The 22,890-nt window shown below is 43.5% G+C and overlaps 1 protein-coding gene across 5 annotated transcripts in view; it reads left to right on the top strand.

Annotated features, from left to right (window-relative positions):
- Positions 1–7,032, top strand: part of eif2b4 (eukaryotic translation initiation factor 2B, subunit 4 delta) — a 66,688-nt gene extending 59,656 nt beyond the window's left edge. For all 5 annotated transcript variants that reach the window (XM_041188653.1, XM_041188651.1, XM_041188650.1 and 2 more), the window contains one exon: positions 6,774–7,032. In XM_041188653.1, coding sequence (XP_041044587.1) covers positions 6,774–6,970 — 197 coding nt within the window. In that variant the 3' untranslated portion in view covers positions 6,971–7,032. The remainder of the gene's footprint in view (positions 1–6,773) is intronic.
- Positions 7,033–22,890: the final 15,858 nt, after the last annotated feature.

The following is a 22,890-nucleotide window of genomic DNA, read 5'->3' as shown; positions in this document are numbered from 1 at the left end:
AGAGACGGAATGGGGAAGGGGAAAATGAGCGAGAGACAGAGTGGGGAAGGGGAAAGAGCGAGAGACAGAGTGGGGAAGGGAAAAGAGCGAGAGACGGAATGGGGAAGGGGAAAATGAGCGAGAGACAGAGTGGGGAAGGGGAAAGAGGGCGAGGGAGATACAGAGCAGGAAAAGAGAGCGAGAGAGAGACGGAGGGGGAAAGAGAGCGAGAGACAGAGTGGGGAAGGGGAAAGAGAGCGAGAGACAGTGGGGAAGGGGAGAGAGAGCGAGAGACAGAGTGGGGAAAGGGAAAAAGAGCGAGAGAGATACAGAGTGGGAAAAGAGAGCAAGAGAGAGATGGAGGGGAAAGAGAGCGAGAGACAGAGTGGGGAAGGGGAGAGAGAGCAAGAGACAGTGGGGAAGGGGAGAGAGAGCGAGAGACAGAGTGGGGAAAGGGAAAAAGAGCGAGAGAGATACAGAGTGGGAAAAGAGAGCAAGAGAGAGATGGAGGGGAAAGAGAGCGAGAGACAGAGTGGGGAAGGGGAGAGAGAGCAAGAGACAGAGTGGGGAAGGGAAAAGAGCGAGAGACGGAATGGGGAAGGGGAAAATGAGCGAGAGACAGAATGGGGAAGGGGAAAGAGAGCGAGAGAGATACAGAGTGGGAAAAGAGAGCGAGAGAGAGACGGAGGGGGAAAGAGAGTGAGAGACAGAGTGGGGAAGGGGAAAGAGAGCAAGAGAGGGACAGAGTGGGAAAAGAGAGCAAGACAGATTAGGAAAGACAGCGAGGGAGAGATGGTGTGGAAAAGAGAGCGATAGAGAGACGGAGTGGGAAAGAGAGCAAGAGTGGGAAAGGGGAAAGAAAGCGATAGAGTGGGGAAGGGGAAGGAGCGAGAGACAGAGTGGGGAAGGGGAAAGATTGAGAGACGGAGTGGGGAAGGGGAAAGAGAGCGAGAGACAGAGTGGGGAAGGGGAAAGAGAGCGAGAGACAGGGTGGGGAAGGGGAAAGAGAGCGAGAGACAGAGTGGGGAAGGGGAAAGAGCGAGAGACAGAGTGGGTAAGGGAAAAAAGCGAGAGACGGAATGGGGAAGGGGAGAGAGAGCGAGAGAGATACAGAGTGGGAAAAGAGAGCGAGAGAGAGACGGAGGGGGAAAGAGAGCGAGAGACAGAGTGGGGGAGGGGAAAGAGAGCGAGAGAGATACAGAGTGGGAAAAGAGAGCAAGAGAGAGATGGAGGGGGAAAGAGAGCGAGAGACAGAGTGGGGAAGGGGAAAGAGAGCGAGAGACAGAGTGGGGAAGGGGAAAGAGAGCGAGAGACAGAGTGGGGAAGGGGAAAGAGAGCGAGAGACAGAGTGGGGAAGGGGAAAGAGAGCAAGAGACAGAGTGGGGATGGGGAAAGAGAGCGAGAGACAAGAGTGGGGAAGGGGAAAGAGCGAGAGACAGAGCGGGGAAGGGGAAAGAGAGCGAGAGACAGCGGGGAAGGGGAAAGAGAGCGAGAGACAGAGTGGGGAAGGGGAAAGAGAGCGAGAGACAGAGTGGGGAAGGGGAAAGAGAGCGAGAGACAGTGGGGAAGGGGAGAGAGAGCGAGAGACAGAGTGGGGAAGGGGAAAGAGAGCGAGAGACAGAGTGGGGAAGGGGAAAGAGAGCGAGAGACAGAGTGGGGAAGGGGAAAGAGAGCGAGAGACAGAGTGGGGAAGGGGAAAGAGCGAGAGACAGAGTGGGGAAGGGAAAAAAGCGAGAGACGGAATGGGGAAGGGGAAAATGAGCGAGAGAGATACAGACTGGGAAAAGAGAGCAAGAGAGAGATGGAGGGGGAAAGAGAGCGAGAGACAGAGTGGGGAAGGGGAAAGAGAGCGAGAGACAGTGGGGAAGGGGAGAGAGAGCGAGAGACAGAGTGGGGAAAGGGAAAGAGAGCGAGAGAGATACAGAGTGGGAAAAGAGAGCAAGAGAGAGATGGAGGGGGAAAGAGAGCGAGAGACAGAGTGGGGAAGGGGAGAGAGAGCAAGAGACAGTGGGGAAGGGGAGAGAGAGCGAGAAACGGAATGGGGAAGGGGAAAATGAGCGAGAGACAGAGTGGGGAAGGGGAAAGAGAGCGAGTGAGATACAGAGTGGGAAAAGAGAGCGAGAGAAAGACGGAGGGGGAAAGAGAGCGAGAGACAGAGTGGGAAAGGGCAAAGAAAGCAGGAGACGGAGTGGGGAAGGCGAAAGAGCGAGAGACGGAGTGGGGAAGGGGAAAGAGCAAGAGACAGAGTGGGGAAGGGTAAAGAGAGCGAGCAACGGGGTGGGGAAGGGGAAAGAGAGCGAGAGACGGAGTGTGGAGGGGGTAAAAGAGCGAAAGACAGAGTAAGGAAGGAGAAAGAGATCGAGAGATGGAATGGGGAAGGGGAAGGAGAGAGGGTGAGAAAAAGAGACAGAGAGAGTGGAAAAGGAGAATAAGAGAGAAGAGAGCCCACCACTCTCTGGGTGAAGAAATTTCTCCTCACCTCAGTCCTAAGTGGTCTACCCCGTATCCTCAGACTGTGACCCCTGGTTCTGGACTTCACCACCATCGGGAACATCCTTCCTGCACCTACTCTGTCTAGTCCCGTTAGAACTTTATAGGTTTCTATGAGATACCCCCTCATTCTTCTGAACTCCAGCGAATATAATCCTAATCGACTCAATCTCTCCTCATATGTCAGTCCCGCCATCCCAGGAATCATCTGGGTAAACCTTCGCTGCACTCCCTCTATAGCAAGTACATCCTTCCTCAGATAAGGAGACCAAAACTGTACACAATATTCCAGATATGGTCTCACCCAAGGCCCTGTATAATTGCAGCAAGACATCCCTGCTCCTCGAATCCTGTCGCTACGAGGTCAACATACCATTTACTTTCTTTACTGCCTGCTGCACCTGTATACTTACCTTCAGCGACTGGTGTACAAGGACACCCAGGACTCGTTTCACATTCCCCTCTCTGAATTTATAGCCATTCAGATAATAATCTGCCTTCCTGATGTTGCTACCAAAGTGGATAACCTCACATTTATCCACACTTTACTGCATCTGCCATGCATTTTCCCACTCACTCAGCTTGTCCAAATCACACTGAAGCATCTCTGCATCCTCCTCACAGCTCACCCTCCCACCCAGCTTTGTATCACCTGCAAATTTGGAGATATTACGTTTAGTTCCTCATCTAAATTATTAATACATATTGTGAGTAGCTGGGGTCCCAACACCGATCCCTGCGGTACCCCACTAGTCACTGCCTGCCATTCAGAAAAACACCGGTTTATTCCTACTCTTTGTTTCCTGTCTGCCAACCAGTTTTCTATCCATCTCAATACACTACCCTGAATTCCATGCGCTTTAATTTTACACGCTAATCTCTTTATGTGGGACTTTGTCGAAAGCCTTCTGAAAGTCCAAATAAACCACATCCACTGGCTCCCCCTCGAAAAATTCCAGTAGATTTGTCAAGCATGGTTTCCCTTTCGTAAATCCATGCTGTTTCTGTCCTTCCCAACTAAAGAGAGAATGGGAAAGGAGAGAGTGGGAAAGGAGAACAAGCAAAAAGTTGAGCTGAGTTTCAGGAGTGCTATATGAGAGACACACAAGCTGTGCTCCTCGGCTTGTTTGGGTGATTTATTGTTATCCAGTTTGAATTGATATAGTATTCCTGTTATATTTAGTGCTTTATTTTACAAGTCATTACAGCTATGAATGACAGTCCTGCACATGTACAGTACAGTGTTTCAACTTGTACATTAGTTTTTTTCTGGCAATCTTAAAGCCTAATTCTGGCTTTAAGATTGATTCCAGTGGGAACCTATGACCCACTTAAAGCGTTTCGCTTAAAGTCGCGATTTTCAGGAACGCAACCACAGCTTTAAGTGAGGACTCGACTGTGGTTGTTCACATATCATAATTAGCATTAGTGAAATATTAGTCCTTCACAACTAAAGTTAACACAATTAAGAAATTAAAGATACCCATTTATACTTTGCCTGTTTTGTTCCTCTTCCTTCTTTTCCATCGTCTCCCTCTGCTATATTTATTTCAGAATCACAAGATTTTACTGGCACAGAAGGAGGCTATTCAGCCTATTGTGTCTGCACCAGCTCTCCAAGTGAGCATTATGACCTAGTGCCATTGCCCTGCCTTTTGCCCATACTCCACATTGTTTCTATTCAAATAATCATCTAATTCCCTCTTGAATACTGCGATTGAACCTGTCTCCACCACACTTCTAGGCAGTACATTCCAGACCCGAACCATTTGTTTTGTGAAAAAGGTTTTTCTCACATCACGTTTGCTTCTTTTGCAAATCACTTTAAACCTGTGCCCATTCGTTCTTGATCCTTTTACCGAGTGGGAACAGCTTCTCCCTATCTACTCTGTCCAGCCCCCTCATAATTTTGAACATCACTATCAAATCTCTTCTTAGCCTTCTTCTCTCCAAGGAGAACAGTCCCAACCTCTCCAATCTATCTTCGTAACTGAAGCTTCTCATCCCTAGAACCATTCTTGTAAACCTCTTCTGCACTCTCTCCAGTGGGTTCACATCCTTCCCATAATGTGGTGCCCAGAACTGTACATAATACTCCAGCTGAGGTCTAATGAGTGTCTTATATAAATTCAGCATAACCTCCTTGCTCTTGTACTCTGTGCCCTTGTTAATAAAGCCCAAGAAAATATAGGCATCATTAACTGCTCTCTACACCTGTCCTGTCACCTTCGATGATCTATGCACAAATACAACCAGGTCTTTCTGCTCCTTTACCTCCTTCAAAATTTCACCCCTTCCTTCATATTGTCTGTCCATGTTCTTTCTACCAAAATGCATCACCTCACACTTCTCCACATTGAACTTCATCTGCCACCTACTTAGCCACTCCACTAGCTTGTCTATGTTCTTTTGAAGTTCTATACTGTCTTCCTCGCAGTTTACATTGTTCCCAAGCTTCATATCATATGCAAACTTTGAAATTGTCCCCTGCATGCCAAAATCTAGATCATTAGTGTATATCAGGAAAAGCAAGGGTCCCAATACCCAAGACTCTGGGGAGCTCTACTACAAACCTTACTCCAGCCCGAAAAATATCTATTGACCATTATTCTCTGCTTCCTACTTTTCAACCAATTTTGTATCCACGTTGCTTCTGTCTCTCTTATTTCATGAGCAATAACTTTTCTCACAAGTCTGTTGGGTGGCACTGTATCAAATGCCCTTTGAAAGTCCATGTACACCACATCAACAGCATTACTCTCATTTACCTTTTCTGTTACCTTTCAAAAAACTCCAGCAAGTTAGTTAAACACAATTTCCCCTTTAGAAATCCAACCGAATAATTGTTTCTAAAATCTTGCCCACCACTGAAGTTAAATTGACTGGTCTGTAATTGTTGGGCTTATCCTTACAACCTTTTTTGAACAAGGGTGTAATGTTTTCAATTCTTCAGTCCTCTGGCACCTCACCTGAATCTAGGGAAGACTGAAAAATTATGGTCAGTGCTCCTGCAATTTCTACTGTCACTTCCTTCAATATCCTTGCAGTCCCAGTGCCTTGTCAACTTTAAGTACTGACAGTCTATTCAACGCTTCCCCCTTAGCAATTTTCAACCCTTCTGACAGAGTTTCCTCATCTGTCACCGTGGCCTGGGTAGCATCTCCCTCCTTGGTAAAGACAGATGCAAAATATTCATTTAATACCTCAGTCATGGTCCCTTCGTCCATGTGTAAATTCCCTTTTTGGTCCCTTAATGGCCCTACTCCTCCTTTTACCACCCTTTTACTATTTATGTGCCTATAGAAAACCTTGGGATTACTTTAACTTTATTTCTACTTCTATATACACTATTGTATCTATCCTGTACCACTTTTCTTAAAGTTTAAAACACTTATTTGTTTCCCTTTGTATACAAGTCCTATCATCACTTTTAGAGGTGAGAACAACATTGGAAAATTTGAAACAAAAACAGAATTACCTGGAAAAACTCAGCAGGTCTGGCAGCATCGGCAGAGAAGAAAAGAGTTGACACCTTTGACTAAAAAGTGACTCCAAAGCTTCATTCCCCAGCCAGTTGAGGCTATGAGCATTGAGGTTTGGTCTTTTCATTATTGTTTTTGCTCAACCTTGTAAGGGATTTCCTGAGATAAAGTAGAAGACCTGTTGTGGTAGAACAGGCAATCCTGTTCACAGTGCTAACAGACCAGCTGTACCAAGAGAAGATAGCTTGTCAATGATGCAACATGGATTCTGCTGTCTGATCTTTATGTCACTATTAACACCTGCCTTAGTCTTTAACACTATCATTACCACTCCCTTTGTCTGGTGTCCATGACATCTTTGTCACTTAATCTCTCCTGAGCTCCAACCTATCCCCGACTTTCTATTTTGCTCCACCTATTCCACCCCCTCTCTTCAACAGCATAAAACCCACCACATTTCTACCTCTTCAGCTCTGAGGAAGAGTATTACGGACTCGAAACATTAACTCTGTTTCTTTCTCCACTGATGCTGTCAGACCTGTTGAGTTTTTTCAGCATTTCCTGTTTTTATTTCAGTTTTGCAGCATCTGCAGTATTTTGCTTTTATATACATATGTGCTGGCTTATTTAGTATGAAATTGATGTTTCATATGAATAAACTACTGCAGCAATCTGTTCTTATGTTATCATGCAGTGAAAGAAACACTTGCAATGTTACAGCACCTTAGGATGTCCCAAAGTACTCTACAGCCAATGAAGTACAATTGTGGGTGGAAGTTAACAGTAGCACAGTAAGTGAATTTTCAAATTGTTCTATTGCAGATGACCCTGATGACCTTTTAGTGACCCGGAATGGAAGCACTCCGCTGAAGAATTGGCACTCAAATTCCAAACTACACCTTCTTAACCTGGTATATGACGTCACACCGCCTGACTTTGTTGATTTGGTAATCACAGACTTGGGCATGATCCCCTGTACCTCAGTACCAGTAGTACTGCGTGTAAAGAACGTGGAGTAATGGAATATTGCAAAACCATCTGATGTTTCTCTGGCATGTAATAATAAAAGGAGTATTGTTAATTCTTTGTGTACTTCAGTGGAAAGACCATAAGAAGATTAAGCAGTTTGTTGAATTGAAGAATTTATGTCAATGTTGATTGAGTTGGAGATAAAATCACTGGTATGAGCCTCCAGTCTTTGGCTGAGAGGACATGCTGGAAACATGCTCCAACTTTTTTTTATCAGTTTAGCTTTATAACTGGGAGGATGTGAGAACTGCATGATGTGAGTGACTCATCCCATAATACATTACAACAACAAAAACGCAGTATCTTTAATACAGACCAATACCAAGCGTTTTCACAGGGGCTTAATACACCATGCCAAAGGAGGAGATAGTAAGAGATGCAACTAAAATCTTGGTTGAAGAGGTGGACTTTAAGGAAGGAGGTGCCAAGACAGAGGAGTTTAAGTAGGGAATTCTACAGCATGGAGCCTAATCGCTGAAAGCACAGCCAACAATGGTGGGATGAAGGAAATTCACAAGACAATGCAATGAATAACAAAGTTTGGCTGGGAGTGAGGGGTTCAAGATTGGGAGGGGTGAAGATACATAAGGATTTAAACAAGAGGATGTAAAAATTGAACAGTGTTTGGGAGATCAGGTGACAGTATGGGTCAGTAAGAAAAGGGGTGCTAGGTGGTTGGGACCTGATGCAGGATACGAGACAGGCAGAAACCATTTGGATGTACTGAACATTATGGATGATGGGAGACCAGCCAGGAAAACTTTGGAGTAATCGAGTAGGGAAATGAGAAAGGCATGGATGAGGCAGGTAGGCTGAGATGGGATGGAAGCAGACAATAGTATAGAAGTGAGTCAGCAGTCTTTGTGATGGAGAGGATATGGGGTTGAAATTTCAGCTAATTGACTCGCTTGCCATGGCCAAAGCTCCAGGTGCTGATGCTATACTGTCTGAACTCATCAAGCACAGGAAACCACTCCTGCAGCATCTGCACAAATTTCTCTGTCTCTGTTGGAGGGAGGGGACAGTGCCCCAGGATATGTGTGTTGCAAAGTTTGTGACCCTGTACAAGAACAAGGGAAACTGCAGTGATTGCAACAACTGTCAAGGGATCACCCTGCTGAGCATCATGGGAAACATATTTGCCCGTGTTGCCCTTGTCAGACTACAGATCTTGGCTGAACTCATCTATCCCAAACCCCAATGTGGTTTCAAAACTGGAAGATCTCTAATTAACATAATCTTCTCAGTCTGGCAGCTGCCAGGGAAATACCATGAATGAAGGAGACCGCTATATATTCATCAATCTCACCAAGACATTTGAGCATGTGAGCAGAGGTGGTCTATTTAAGCTGCTGGAGAAAATTGATTGCCCACCGAAGCTGCTGAATGTGATCCCCCCCTTCCCATGACAACATAAGGTGCTGGTGTGCAGCATCGGAATCCTTTGAGATCCACAGTGCAGCCAAACAGGATTGTGTTCTGGCCCCGACACTGGCATATTCTCTTTGCTGGTGTTATATGTCTTCAGATCATCTATAGAGGCTGTCTACTTACACACCAGAATTGTGAGAAAGCTGTTCGCCCATGCTCACCTGATATCCAAGACGAAAGTGCCAAGTCCTCATCAGAGAATTGCTCTAAGCTGACGATACTACTAACCTTCCATATTGAGGAACGCCTGTAGCGGAAAATGGACAGATTTTCTCATGCCTGTAAAGGCTTTGGTTTAACCATTAGCTTCAGGAAGACAAATGTCATGATCCAGCACATTGTCAATGCTGGTATGGTAATGTGATGCTGAAGGTTATTGATATCTTCACATGCCTAAGCTCTACAATCACCAGCAATCTATCACACCTGATGATTAAAACAACATGCATCATAAACGCTGCAATTGTTATGTCTAAGCTGTGAAAGAGAGTTTGGAACAACAGCAACCTGATTGAGAACACCAAACTATGAGATAACCAAACCCACATCCTCAGCACATTCCTTTACAGTGGTGAGACCTGGATATCATATGTTAGGCAGGAGAAAAGGCTGAATAGTTTCCACCTTCGCTGCCTCAGACTTGTCCTGCCAAGAGATGCCAAGGATAAGATCACCATCTCATGATCCTGGAGCATGCTAACTCCATCAGCATTAACTCATTGCTAAGCCAATGATGTCTGTGCTGGATCGGCCATGTTCACTGGATGGCTGACGGCTGTATACCCAAAGACCTTCTGTATGGTATACTGGCCACTGGGTCACGATCTCCTGGGCGTCCTTACCTCCGCTATAAGGACACCTGTGAGTGAGATATGAAGATGGCGGGCATTGACACTGACAGTCATGACCTCTGGCGGTTGACTGGTCAGGCATTGGAAAGGTGAGCAGAAACAACAGCTTAGCTAACCAAGAAGAGGGTACAGAGAAACCAGAGGACAGTGAATTGTGCATCATCTCAGCCCACTGTCTTCCTCTGCAGCAAATGCAGAAGAGATCGCCAGGCCAGAGTGGGGCTCCTGAGCCACACCAGGCAATGCTTGAACATAGTTGACCACCATGACGCAAAACATCATCTTACAACCACCAATAATGATCAAATAAGATTACAAACAATCTGGTCCAGCCTGAGAGTGGACAGGGTGAAGTTAAAAATTGGTGGTAAGGGTGCTGATTCTTTGATAGGGATGAAAGGCATTGGTTTCAGTTGTCACAATGTTTGAACAGAGGAAATTACAGTTCATTAACAACTGTTTATTGGGCAAAGCTGTCTGACAACACAGGCAGTTAGAGCTTTGAGAGATGGAGCTGAGTGGCAGCAGTATACATGTGAAAATGTAGATCACGTGCTAAAATGGGCAAAATAGGGCAGTATTTAGATGTTTAAAAAGAGGGTCTAGATGCATGGAGGCCTGGGTGCAATGCGCTGAGGCAGAGAGAGGAGTCATTACTGGAGATGTTTTGGCTACAATTGAATAGGTAAGACTGGACAATCTCATCAAGATGAACAACAGAGGAAAGGTATTGGAGCAGGGTTATGCAGTGAAATGCGCCAAAAGCTGCAGAGAGTTTAAAGAAAAAGAATCATTACAGTCACAGTGCATCGTTTGTTACTTCAGTTATGGTCATTTTAGTGTTCTGTAAGGATAAAACATTAACGATATTGTGAATGGTGTCGTGCTAAATATTTCTTGGTATGGCTGAAGGTAGGGGATGTTAGTGTTTGGAAGTGGAGCAATTTTCCAATAACAGCATCAAACATCCCCAAGAAAGATGTTGATTAGAGCTTCTGCTCTGCCCCACCAATGTACCTTAACCCCATCACAGCAAAAAATGAGCCCTTACTACCAAAGTGTAATGTTCCCAGTTCCCATTTTAAGAGATTTATCATTGTGATCCCAATTCACACAAAATTAAGCAGCATTTTGCTTTGGATCTGGTGCCACTAGGAACAGGCTTGCAATTACCCAAGTTTTATTTATTTGCCGGTCGTCATGGGAGCCAGCTATCTTAATTTTCCCCAGTTCCAATTGGCCAGAGGTGGGTGGCATCAAAGTCTAATGGTGACTCCTTTTGAATTACTTAGGGATTCAAAATTGGGATTTCTAGGAGTCAAATTAAAATCTTCACTTACATAACCATTCCAAATTTATTGAGGCTGTCAAATATATGTAGTGAGAATCCCAACCACTTGATTAGTTAGTAATGGGCAGGCATAAATTTAAGATCATTTAAAAAAAAACCAAGAAAGAGATTAGGAGAACCCTTATATTTGGAAGGTTTTTGAGTATGGAATCCCCTAGCGGAAACAGTGGTGGGAACAGAATCAATAATAGCTTTTAGAAGGGAAGTGGATACATAAATTGAAAATAAAATTAATAAGACACTGGGAAAGTGCAGAGGAGTGGAAATAAATTAAGTTATTTAGAGAGCTGACACAGATGTGATAAACTGAATAACTTAGGCTTTCAACTTACTTTAGAGCATCTGAACTCTTCATTGTTCTGACTTGTTAGAAGTTTATTTGAAGCAGAGAGAGTTGTTGATATAGATTTTCCCAGTTCTGTTCCAATCATCTATTTACTTGTGTTCATTATCATGACCCCATCAAGGATATTCCCTATATTGACTGGTAGGCTAAACTGAGAAACTTAGGTGCTTTCTAGATATTTGCAATCAATTCTTTTAATACCACATGTAGATAGCACTTCTGTTCACTGTTCCCATCTGTGGCATTAATCAGTTTGCTCACAATGACTCTCAATCTACAGCATTCAATAGAAATTATTGATCAGCCACAGATGTGACTATGGTGACACATTTTAACCACAACTTGCATTTACTCGCACTATACAGTAAACATATTTCATGTATATTTGTTTTTTAAATAGTCTAGCGGCATTTAGTAATCAAACAGGTAAAGCTCTCTAGAATAAAAACACTCGCTAGCGCCCTGCTTTTCATCATACAATTTTTTCCAACAAATACAGAGGTTAAAGTACACATGCTTAGACAGCGCTTGTGACTATCAAGACCACATCCCCAGTGACTGTGTGTCTATTAATATTTTTATTACTAATTAGCCACATTTGGGTAATGGCTAATTATTGTACAACACAGATCTATATAACCTGTCACTCACATTGGAGTATTTATCTGTCATTGATTTACATTTGTACTACTTGTTGAAGAGGACCATTACACTGTTTTTAACTAAAATAGATAATACTTCCCATGAAAATGCTTCTCCCTCTTGGTTTAAAAAAAATGCCAAGGATTTTTATTTGAGACTTCTTAAAAAGTTAGCTCTTCCTCTTCCTCTTCCCTGAGCTTTCTCTCACAACACATAATTACCTGAGAGAGAAGGAGTCAATCTATTCCTGGGCCACAGTCAGCACTGTTCACAACTAGTTGTTAGGAATGCCAGTTCTCCTAGTATTTATGATATTTTAAAACAAATTTACTGTTTAAAGGGTTAACATAAATACAGCTTTTAAATGGAAGGGTTTTATCTTTGCCAACAGATGGCAACAATGTTTTGAATAGTGGCAGAAATTTCAACAAATGCCCAATCAATCTCTGGCCCAGAAAGGGAATAATTTAGACTTCAGTCTCATTGCTGCATATTATAACTTCATATATATTTTTTTTAAATCAAATTTTTATGTATTCTTACTTGTCCTTTGTGGCTCAATGTCAGGTTTTGTTTTATAATTCTCTTGTAAAGTACCTTGCGACGTTTCATTACATCAAAAGCACTATATAAATATAAGTTGTCATTGGCATCTCTCTGAAATTGCTGCTATGTCTCCTATATATACAAGTGACTACACTTCAAAATGATTTTATTAGCTGTAAAGACCCCAGATGCCCCATTGCCCTCACTGTACCATTATAAGTTCCCACTTCATGCACCGTTCAGCATAAATTAATTTGCTGGAAGGTGCCTAACCAGTGGCACAGGGTGCAACATTCCCCACTCCAGCAAGCATCAGCCCATTGACTGAAGATTGGATATGGTCCCACATACACCTGCAGTAACTTTTGATACTATGCCTATTTTAGACCTTGTGGTGTATAATGAGACAGGATTAATTAATCATAGTAATGGAACCTCTAGGAAAGAGTGATCATAACATTAAATAATTCCACATTCAGTTTGGGGGTGAAAACCTGGGTCTAAAACTAGTGTCTTAAAAGTTAAATAAAGGCAATTACAATGGTATGAAGGCAGAGTTGGCTACAGTGAACTTGTAAAATAAGTTAAAAAGTAAGACAGCAAAGAAGCACTGGCAGACATTTAGGAAGATAGTTCATAACTCTCAACACAGATATATTCCGTTAAGAAAGAAAGACTCTGAGAAGGATGCACTATATCTGGCTAACTAAGAGATGTACCAATTTGAAAGAATGGGTGAACTATGCTGCAAAGTAGGCCATAAAATTGGGAACATTTTAGAAACTAGCAAAGGATGATCAATAAAAAGGGAGAAATTAGAATGAGAATAAACTAGCAAGAAATATAAAAACAGCTTCTGCAAGTATATATTTTTAATAAGTATATATACATGTACAAGTATATAGAAAGAAAGTAAATGTTGGTTCCTTAGACAATGGGACTGGGGAATTAATAATGGGAAACAAGGAAATGGCTGAGACTTTTAACAAGTGTTTTGTTCCTGCGTTTACAGAAGAATACACGAAAAGCAAGAAGCAAAAGGGAGTGAAGAACTTAAAATAATCACTATCACCAGAGTAAAAGTATTAGGTAAACTACTGGGACTCAGAACTGACAAATCCACTGAACCTGATGGGTCTTAAAAGAGGTGGCTGCAGCAATAGTGGATACATCGGTTATAATCTTCCAAAATTCCTTAGATTCTGGAAAGGTCCCAGCAGATTGCAAAACTGCAAAAGTAGTTATCTATCCAAGAAAGGAAGGAGATGAAAAGCAGTTAGTCTAATATCTGCCTTGGGAAAATTCTGGAATCCGTTATTAAGCAAATAGCTGCAGGACCCTCAGAAAATCATAATACAAACAAGCAGAGTTAACATGGTTTTATGAAAGGGAAGTGTGTTTGACAAATTTATAAGAGTTCTTCAAGGATGTAATAAGCAAGGTGAATAAAAGGAAACCAGTATATGTAGCGTATTTGGATTTCCAAAAGGCATTCGATAAGGGGCCATGTAAAAGGTTACTATACCAGATGAGAGCTCAAAGTGTTAGGGTGACGCATGAGGATAGATAGAGGATTGGCTGACTAACAGGAAACAGAGATTGGATAAATGGGTCATTATCAGGCTGGCAAACTAACTAGTGAGGTGCCACAGGGATCACTGCTGGGACCTCAACTATTTACAGCCTTAATTCTTTCATGGGATGTGGATGTCTCCGGCAAGGTCAGCATTTGTTGTCCGTCCCTAATTACTTTTGAGAAGGTGGTGCTAAGCTGCTTCTTGAATTGCTGCAGTCCATCTGGGGCAGGTACACCCACAGTGCTGTTCAAAAGGAAGTTCCAGGATTTTGATCCAGTGAGGGAATGGAGGTATAGTTCTAAGTTAGGATGGTTTGTGGCTTGGAGTGAAACTTGCAGTTGGTGGCGTTCACATGCCCTTCTATTTCTAGGTGGTAGAGGTCGCAGGTTTGGAAGATAATGTTGAAAGATGTTTGTTGAGTTGCTGCAGTGCAACTTGTCTGTGGTATGCACTAGTGCTACTGTGCGTCGCTGGTGGAGGGAGTGACTGTTTAAAGTGATCGATGGGGTGCCTATCAAATGGGCTCCTTTGTCCTGTATTGTGTTGAGCTTCTTGAGTGTTGTTGGAACTGCACTCATTCAGACAAGTGGAAAGTATACCATCACACTCCTGACTGGTGCCTTGTAGATGGTGGACAGTCTTTGGGGAATCAGGAGGTGAGTTACTTGCCCCAGAATTCCCAGCCTCTAACCTGCTCTTGTAGCCACAGGCTTTATAGGTTGGTCCGGTTGAGTTACTGGCCAGTGGTAACCTCTAGGATGTTGATAGTGGGGTATTCATTGATGGTCTTGTAATTGAATGTCGAGGTGAGATGGTTAGATTTTTCTTGTTGGAGATGGTCGTTGCCTGGCACTTGTGTGGCATGAATGTTTCTTGCCACTTATCAGCCTAAGCCTGAATGTTGCCCCAGTCTTGCTGGATGTAGGCACAGACTGCTTCGGTATCTGAGGAGTTACGAATGGTGCTGAACTTTGTGCAATCATCAGCGAACACCCCACTTCTGACCTTATGATGGAGGGAAGGTCATTGATGAAACAGCTGAAGATGGTTAGTCTAGGACACTACCCTGAGGAACTCCTGCAGTGATGTCCAGGGACTGAGATGATTGGCCTCCAACAACTATCTTCCTTTGTGCTGGGTATGACTCCCAACTTGTGGAGCATGTCCCCCTGATTGCCATTAATTTCAATTTTGCTAGGGTTCCTTGATACCACACTCGTTCAAAAGCTGCCTTGATATTAAGGGCAATCCCTCTCACCTCGCCTTTTAGGTCTATGTTTGGACCAAGGCTGCATGAGGTCAGGAGCCAAGTGGCCGAGGTGGAACCCAAACTCAGCATCAGCGAGCAGGTTATCGCTGTGTATGTGCTACTTGATAGTACTGTCGATGACACCTTCCATCACTTTGATGATCAAGAGCAGGCTGATGGGGCAGTAATTGACTGGATTGGAGTTGTCCTTGTTTTAGTGGACTTAATAACTTGGGTGAATGGACTGAGTGTATTGTACCAAATTTACTGATGATACAATCTGGGTGTCCTCATACATAAATCACATAAGTTAGCATGCGGATACAGCAAATAATTAGGAAGACAAATGGAATGTTAGCCTTTATTGCATGGAGATGGAGTACAAAAGTAGTCTTGTTACAACTGTAATGGGCATTGGTGAGATCGCACCTGGAGTACTGTGTTAGTCTCTTTACTCAAGGAGGGACATGCTTGCATTTGAGGCAGTTCAGAGAAAGTTCATTAGGTTGATTCTTGGGATGAGGGTTTTGTTTTATGAGGAAAGGTTGAGCAGGTTGGATCTATACCTATTGGAATTTAGAAGAATGAGTGGTGATCTTATTGAAACATAGATTCTGAGGGGGCTTGACAGAGCAGAGGCTGAGAGAATATTTCCCCTTGTGGGGGAATCTAGAACTAGGGGGGCAACTTTCAAAATAAGGGGTCTCCCATTTAAAATAGAGAAGAGGAGGAATTTCTTCTCTCAAAGGGTCATTCATCTTTGTAATTTGCTACCCCAGGGAGCAATGGTGTCTGGGTCAATGAATATATTCATGGCTGAGTTAGTCAGATTTTTGATCTGCAAGGGAGTCAAAGAATATGGGGGGGAAGTCAAGAAAGTGGAGTTAAGGCCACAATCAGATCATCCAGGATCTTATTGAATGGAGGAGCAGACTTGAGGGGCTACATGGCCTACTCCTGTTCTTATTTCTTATGTTCTTAATGTGTGAGTTCAGGCAGTGACTACTCAGTCATCATGGCCATAGAACTGAGTCTGACAATAATATGTATAATTGCTAGACTTTCTAACAGGAGTCTCTTCATAGTAATCAGAAATAGGAATCCTGCCTGAAATAATTAGTTTGTGTTTTTGGAACTTCTCAATTGTAGAATGCAACGACCACCATGTCTGGAACCAGCTCATGCAGCACCGCCCTTCTTGCTTTGCAAGGCTTCAGTACCACGGCAATCATTACATTTGCCTACTGTACTATAAAAGAGCTCAAGAGGAATCCCTGAGACGGAGCTGCTGCTGCAGTCCTCATGAAGCCTGAGTGTATTTTTAGATTAAGTATGTAGTTCCCATTTATCACATCAGTTTCAAGATTCATGCAAAGGGAAAATACTGCAGATGCTGGAAATCTGAAACAAAAACAAAAAATGCTGGAAAAACCCAGCAGGTCTGACATCATCTGTGGCGAGAAAGACAGAGTTAACGTTTCGAGTCTTTATGACTCTTCTTCAGAGCTAAAGGGAAGTAGAAATATGGTGAAATATATACTGTTTAAGGGGGGTGGAATATGTGAAGCTGGATGGAAGGCCAATGATAGGTGGAGGGAAAGGATAAATTGCGAAAGATATCATAAACAAAAGGTCAAAGGGTCGTTAATAGTGGTGGTACTGGCCAAAGGAGGTGCTAATGGCGACATTAAGAGTGGAAAGTAGAATAGGATAGTGGCCGGACCAGGGTAAGCACTCTGGAAAGTGACAGCTGGCCCTAATGGGGGTGGGGTGGGGTGGGGGGAGGGGACGGTGGTGGGAAAATAGGCTAAAAGCTGGGGATAAAACAATGAATAAAAATGGAAATAAATTTTAAAAATAACAATGAAAATAAGTGGAAAAAAATAAAAAAAATAAAAATGAAGCAAAAAGGAGGATCAAAATGGAGTGGGGGTGGAGAGAGTTCATGGTCTGAAGCTGTTGAACTCAGTTAAGTCCGGAAGGCTGTAAAGTGCCTAATCAGAAGATGAGGTGCTGTTCCTCCACTTTGCATTGAGCTTCACTGGAACATTGCAGCAGGCCAAGGATAGACATGTGAGCATGAGAGCAGGGTGGAGTGTTGAAATGGCAAGCGACAGGAAGGTCTGGGTCATGCTTGCAGACAGACCGAAGGTGTCCCGCAAAGTGATCACCCAGTCTGCTTTTGGTCTCCAATGTAGAGAAGACCACGGGAGCAGTGAATGCAGTAGACTAAATTGAGGGAAGTGCAAGCGAAATGCTGCTTCATTTGAAAGAAGTGTTTGGGCCCTTGGACGGTGATGAAGGAGGAAGTAAAGGGGCAGGTGTTGCACCTGCTGTGAGTGCATGGGAAGGTGCTGTGGGAGGGGGTTGAGGTGTTGGGGGTGATAGAGGAGTGGACCAGGATTTCCCGGAGGGAACAGTCCCTACGGAATGCTGACTGGGGGGTGAGGAGGGTGAAGGAAAGATGTGTTTGATGGTGGCATCATGCTGGAGTTGACAGAAATGGCGGAGCGTGATGCTTTGAATGCAGAGGCTGGTGGTGTGAAAAGTGAGGACAAGGGGGACCCTATCATGGTTCTGGGAGGGAGAGGAAGGTGTGAGGGTAGAGGTGCGGGAGATGGGTCGGACATGGTTGAGGGCCCTGTCAACCATCATGGGTGGGAATCTTCGGTTAAGGAAGAAGGAAGACATATCAGAGGAAGTTTTGGAAAGTGGCATCATCAGAACAGATGCGACAGAGCCGAAGGAACTGAGAGAATGGGATGGAGTCCTTACAGGAAGCGGGGTGTGTGGAGCTGTAGTCGAGGTAGCTGTGGGAGTCAGTAGGCTTGTAATGAATATTGGTGGACAGTCTATTAACTGAAATGGAGACAGAGAGTTCAAGGAAGGAAAGGGAAGTGTCAGAGATGGACCATGTGAAAGTGGCGGAGACGTGGAAATTGGAAGCTAAATTAATAAATTTTTCCAGGTCCAGACGAGACCATGATGCGGCACAGAAGCAGTGATCAATGTACTGAAAAAAGAGTTGTGGGAGTGGGCCTGAGTAGGACTGGAACAAGGAATGTTCCACATACCCCATAAAGAGACAGGCATAACTGGGGCCCATGCGGGTACCCATAGCCACAGCTTTTATTTGGAGGAAGTGAGACAAGTTTAAGGAGAAATTGTTCAGTGAGAGAACAAGTTCAACCAGACAGAGGAGAGTGGTGGTGGATTTGGATTGTTCAGGCCACTGTTCAAGGAAGAAGCGGAGAGCCTTCAAACCATCCTGGTGGGGTGTGGAGGTGTAGAGGGATTGGATGTCCGTTGTGAAGAGGAGGCAGTTAGGGCCAGGGAACTGGAAATTGTTGATATAGAAACATAGAAAATAGGAGCAGGAGTAGGCCATTCGGCCCTTCGAGCCTGCTCTGCCTTTCATTATGATCATGGTGGATCATCCAACTCAATAGCCTGCTCCCGCTTTCTCCCCATATCCCGCACACAATATTCCAAGTGTGGTCTCACCAAGGCCCTGTATAATTGCAGCAAGACAGCCCTGCTCCTGTACTTGAACCCTCTGGCTATGAAGGCCAACATACCATTTGCCCTCTTGACCGCCTGCTGCACCTGCATACTTACCTTCAGTGACTGGCATACGAGGACACCCAGGTCTTGTTGCACATTCCCCTCTCTCAATTTACAGATAATAATCTGCCTTCCTGTTTTTGCTACCAAAGTGGATAACCTCACATCCATCCACATTATACTGCATCTGCCATGCATTAGCCCACTCACTCAGCTTGTCCAAATCACACTGAAGCATCTCTGCATCTTCTTCATAGCTCACCCTCCCACCCAGCTTTGTGTCATCTGCAAATTTAGAGATATTACATTTAGTTCCCTCATCTAAATCATTAATATATATTGTGAATAACTGGGGTCCCAGCACCGATCCCTGCAGTACCCCACTAGTCACTGCCTGCCATTCAGAAAAAGACCTGCTTATTCCTACTCTTTGTATCCTGTCTGCCAACCAGTTTTCTGTCCCTCTCAATACACTATCCCCAATCCCATGCACTTTAATTTTACATGCTAATTTCTTATGTGGGACTTTGTCGAAAGCCTTCTGAAAGTCCAAATAAACTGGCTCTCCCTCATCAACTCTACTAGTTACATCCTCGAAAAATTCCAGTAGATTTGTCAAGCATGATTTCCTTTTTGTAAATCCATGCTGACACTCTCCGATTCTGCCACTGTTTTCGACATGCTCAGCTTTTAAATCTTTGATAATGGACTCTAGAATTTTCCCCACTACCGACATCAGGCTGACTGGTCTATAATTCAGTTTTCTCTCTACCTCCCTTTTTAAATAGTGGGGTTACATTAGCTACCCTCCACTCTGTAGGAACTGTTCCAGAGTTTATAGAATCTTGGAAGATGACCACCAATGCATCCACTATTTCTAAGGCCACTTCCTTAAGTACACTGGGATGTAGATTATAAGGCCCCGGGGATTTATCAGCCTTCAATCCCATCAATTTCACCAATACTTTTCCATACTAATACTGATTTCTTTCAGTTCCTCCCTCTCATTTAATCCTGTGTTCCCCAACATTTCTGGTTTGTTATTTGTGTCCTCCTTTGTGAAGATGGAACCAAAGTATTTATTTAGTTGGTTTGATGTATGGCATCAGAGGAATCGTGAATGTAGGTGGTAAAAAACTAGGAAAGGGGAGAGAGAATGGAATCAAGATAGGAAGAAATGAGTTCTGTGGGGCAGGAACAGGCTGACACAATCGGTCTATCGGGACAGTCCTATTTGTAGATTTTGGGGAGGAGGTAGTAGCAGGCTGCCAAAGTTGGGGGACTATGAGGTTGGAAGCTGTGGAGGGAAGATCCCCAGAAGAGATGAGGTCAGTAACAATCCTGGAAACGATGGTTGATGTTTGATGGTGGGGTCATGGTCCAGGGGGAGGTAGGAGGAAGTGTCTGCGAGTTGGTGCTCAGCCTCTGTGAGGTAAAGGTCAGTACGCCAGACAACAACAGCACCACCCTTGTCAGCAGGTTTGATAACAAAGTCAAGGTTGGACCTGAGAGAACGGAGTGTGGCAAGTTCAGAAGGAGACAGGTCAGAGTGGGTGAGAGGAGCAGAGAAATTGAGACGGCTGATGTCATGCCAACAGTTCTCAATGAAAAAATCAAAGGCAGGTAAGAAGCCAGAGGGAGGGGTCTAGGTGGAGGGAGAATCCTGGAGGTGGGTGAAAGGATCCGTGGAACAGGGGGAAGACTCCTGCCCAAAGAAGTCAGCACGGAGACTAAGGCGGTGGAAGAAGAGTTCAACATCGTGCCAAGCTCAGAATCCATTGACGTGAGAGCGTAAGGGTATGAAACTGAGTCCTTTGCTGAGTACCAAACGTTCAGCATAAGAGAGGGGAAGGTGAGGGGGTATGGTGAATACACAGCAAGGGCTGGGATGGAGGGTCCTGGATGGGTGTTGGTATCAATGAGTTGTTGAAGCTTGCGTTCCTCAACTTTTGAAAGAAAGAGACAAAATTCTTTGTTAAGGTGTTGGATGAGGTGAAGAATAAAATGAAACTGGGGGCAAGGACAGCTTTGAGATAGAGTGAGCCTGTCTGCTGGAGGGAGAGGTCAAGTGTGTTCATATGGCGGCGCATGGCACTGAGATCTCAGGATGTGACAAGAACAGTAGTTCGAGGAGCATTGTATGTCTTGGAGATACCTGTAATCCTGGGTGGATTCAAAACATGAGGGATGGAACTTCAGTTGGAATCCACATGGGGTAAGTTGGAGATGGAGACAGTCACTGAGGAAGGAAATATGACTGTGAAAGCAAGATTTAGTAAATCCCTTGTCAAACACCAGGAGGGAAATGGAAAGCAATTAAGGTGAACAGGGCAAAAGAGACAAACGGAAATCCTGTCGGAGAGAAGAGCAGTACTTTATCAAGATGGGCATTCCTGGAAGAGAAGTGGCAGTGAATTAAACACTAAGATAAAGGCAAAATACTGCAGATGCTGGAAATCTGAAACAAAAACAAAAAATGCTGGAAAAACTCAGCAGGTCTGACAGCGTCATGTTCTTAATGTGAGTTCAGGCAGTGTCTACTCAGTCATCATGGCCATAGAACGAGTTTGACAATACTATGAATAATTGCTAGACTTTCCAACAGGAGTCACTTCATAGTAATCAGAAATAGGAATCCTAACTGAAATAATTAGTTTGTGTTTTTGGAACTTCTCAATTGTAGAATGCTACGACCACCATATCTGGAATCAGTCATACAGCACCGCCCCTTCTTGCTTTGCAAGTCTTCAGTACCACAGCAATCATTATGTTTGCCTACTGTACTATAAAAGAGCTCAAGAGGAATCCCTGTGACAGAGCTGCTGCTGCTGCTGCAGTCCTCATGAAGCTGAGTGCATTTTTAGATTAAGTATGCAGTTCCCACTTATCACATCACTTTCAAGATTTGTGCAATCTATGATAAAGGGAAAATACTGCAGATGCTGGAAATCTGAAACAAAAACAAAAAATGCTGGAAAAACTTAGCAGGTCTGACATCATCTGTGGAGAGAAAGATAGAGTTAATGTTTCGAGTCCATATGACTTCTTCAGAGCTAAAGGGAAGTAGAAATGTGGTGAAATATATATTGTTTAAGAGGGGTGGAACAGGTGAAGCTGAATAGAAGGCCAGCAGTGTTTCATGCAATCTATTCTTGCTATGTACGTAATGTACATAAGAATATCTTTTGATTAATTGTGTGCAGATATTTTTTCAGTTAACGAACAAAGTTGCGGGAAGAAAATGTAGCCAAACCAACAGGATGAGTAGTAGGCATTGACTTATAATCATGGGAGATCAACTATCCCCAAATAAACTGGCTGGAAGAAGTAATGAAAGGAGTAAAGGGAATCAAGTTTTTACAGTGTACACAGGGCTCAGAGTTCAAATAAGAATAGGATCACTGCTGGATCTTGGAATGGAAAGGAACCAGAACAGATAGGGGATGTGAGGCCATCTTAATAGTGGTGACTACAGTATAGTAAGATTCAAGATTAGGATCAACAATGGAATAAATAGGACAAAGAAAAAAGGTAATAGTTTGGAAAGAGAAAATTATGTTGAAACAAGGATGGAACTAAAGAAGAGAAACTGGGAGAAAATTTTGGAAAAGTGTGACAGAAAAACAGTATGAAATCTCTAAAAGGGTAATTTAAAAAAATTAAGAGAAAGGTATTCCACTAAAAAGCCAAAAGCAAGTTAATTATGGGGTCTCATGGATGAATGAAGAACTAAAGAATTGAATCTGAAGGAAAAATATTTAGATACTGATGGAAAAGAGGATAAAAGGGAATATGAAGAACTTAAAAACATCAAGAAGGCAAAGATTACAAAATCAAATACATACGAACATACAAACTAGGAGCAGAAGTAGGCCACTATCCACTACCCATATATTCCATTATCAAGGAATATCAAAAGAAATAAAGTGCTCTACTGTCATATAAATGACAGAAGTAAAGTAGACATTGGGCCATTAAAGGATGAACACAATAAGCTCAAAGGTGACAGAAATATGGGAGAATATTGAATACCTACTTTGCCTCTGTTTTCACTAAAGATAGCGAAATAGACTCTTCATTAGACAATGAGCTTGTAAAGAATATTGATACAATTCGGATGCAAAAGGAGAAAATAACTGTCAAACTAGCAAAACTAAAAGAGGATAAAACCCCAGGTCTGGATAGTATACACCCATATAAACTCAAGGGAACTAGGGAAGCGATGTGTAGGCACTTATTTATAGATACAAAATTTCCATTGACGCGGAGGCAGTCCCAGATGACTGGCAGACAGTTAATGTTGTTCCTGCATTCAAAAATGGAGGTAGAATGAAACCGTGGACTATAGAGCAG

The sequence above is a fragment of the Carcharodon carcharias genome, chromosome 5 (genome assembly GCF_017639515.1).
Source record: "Carcharodon carcharias isolate sCarCar2 chromosome 5, sCarCar2.pri, whole genome shotgun sequence".
NCBI classification, from domain to species: Eukaryota; Metazoa; Chordata; class Chondrichthyes; order Lamniformes; family Lamnidae; genus Carcharodon; species Carcharodon carcharias.
This window is presented reverse-complemented; position numbering and strand designations above follow the sequence as displayed.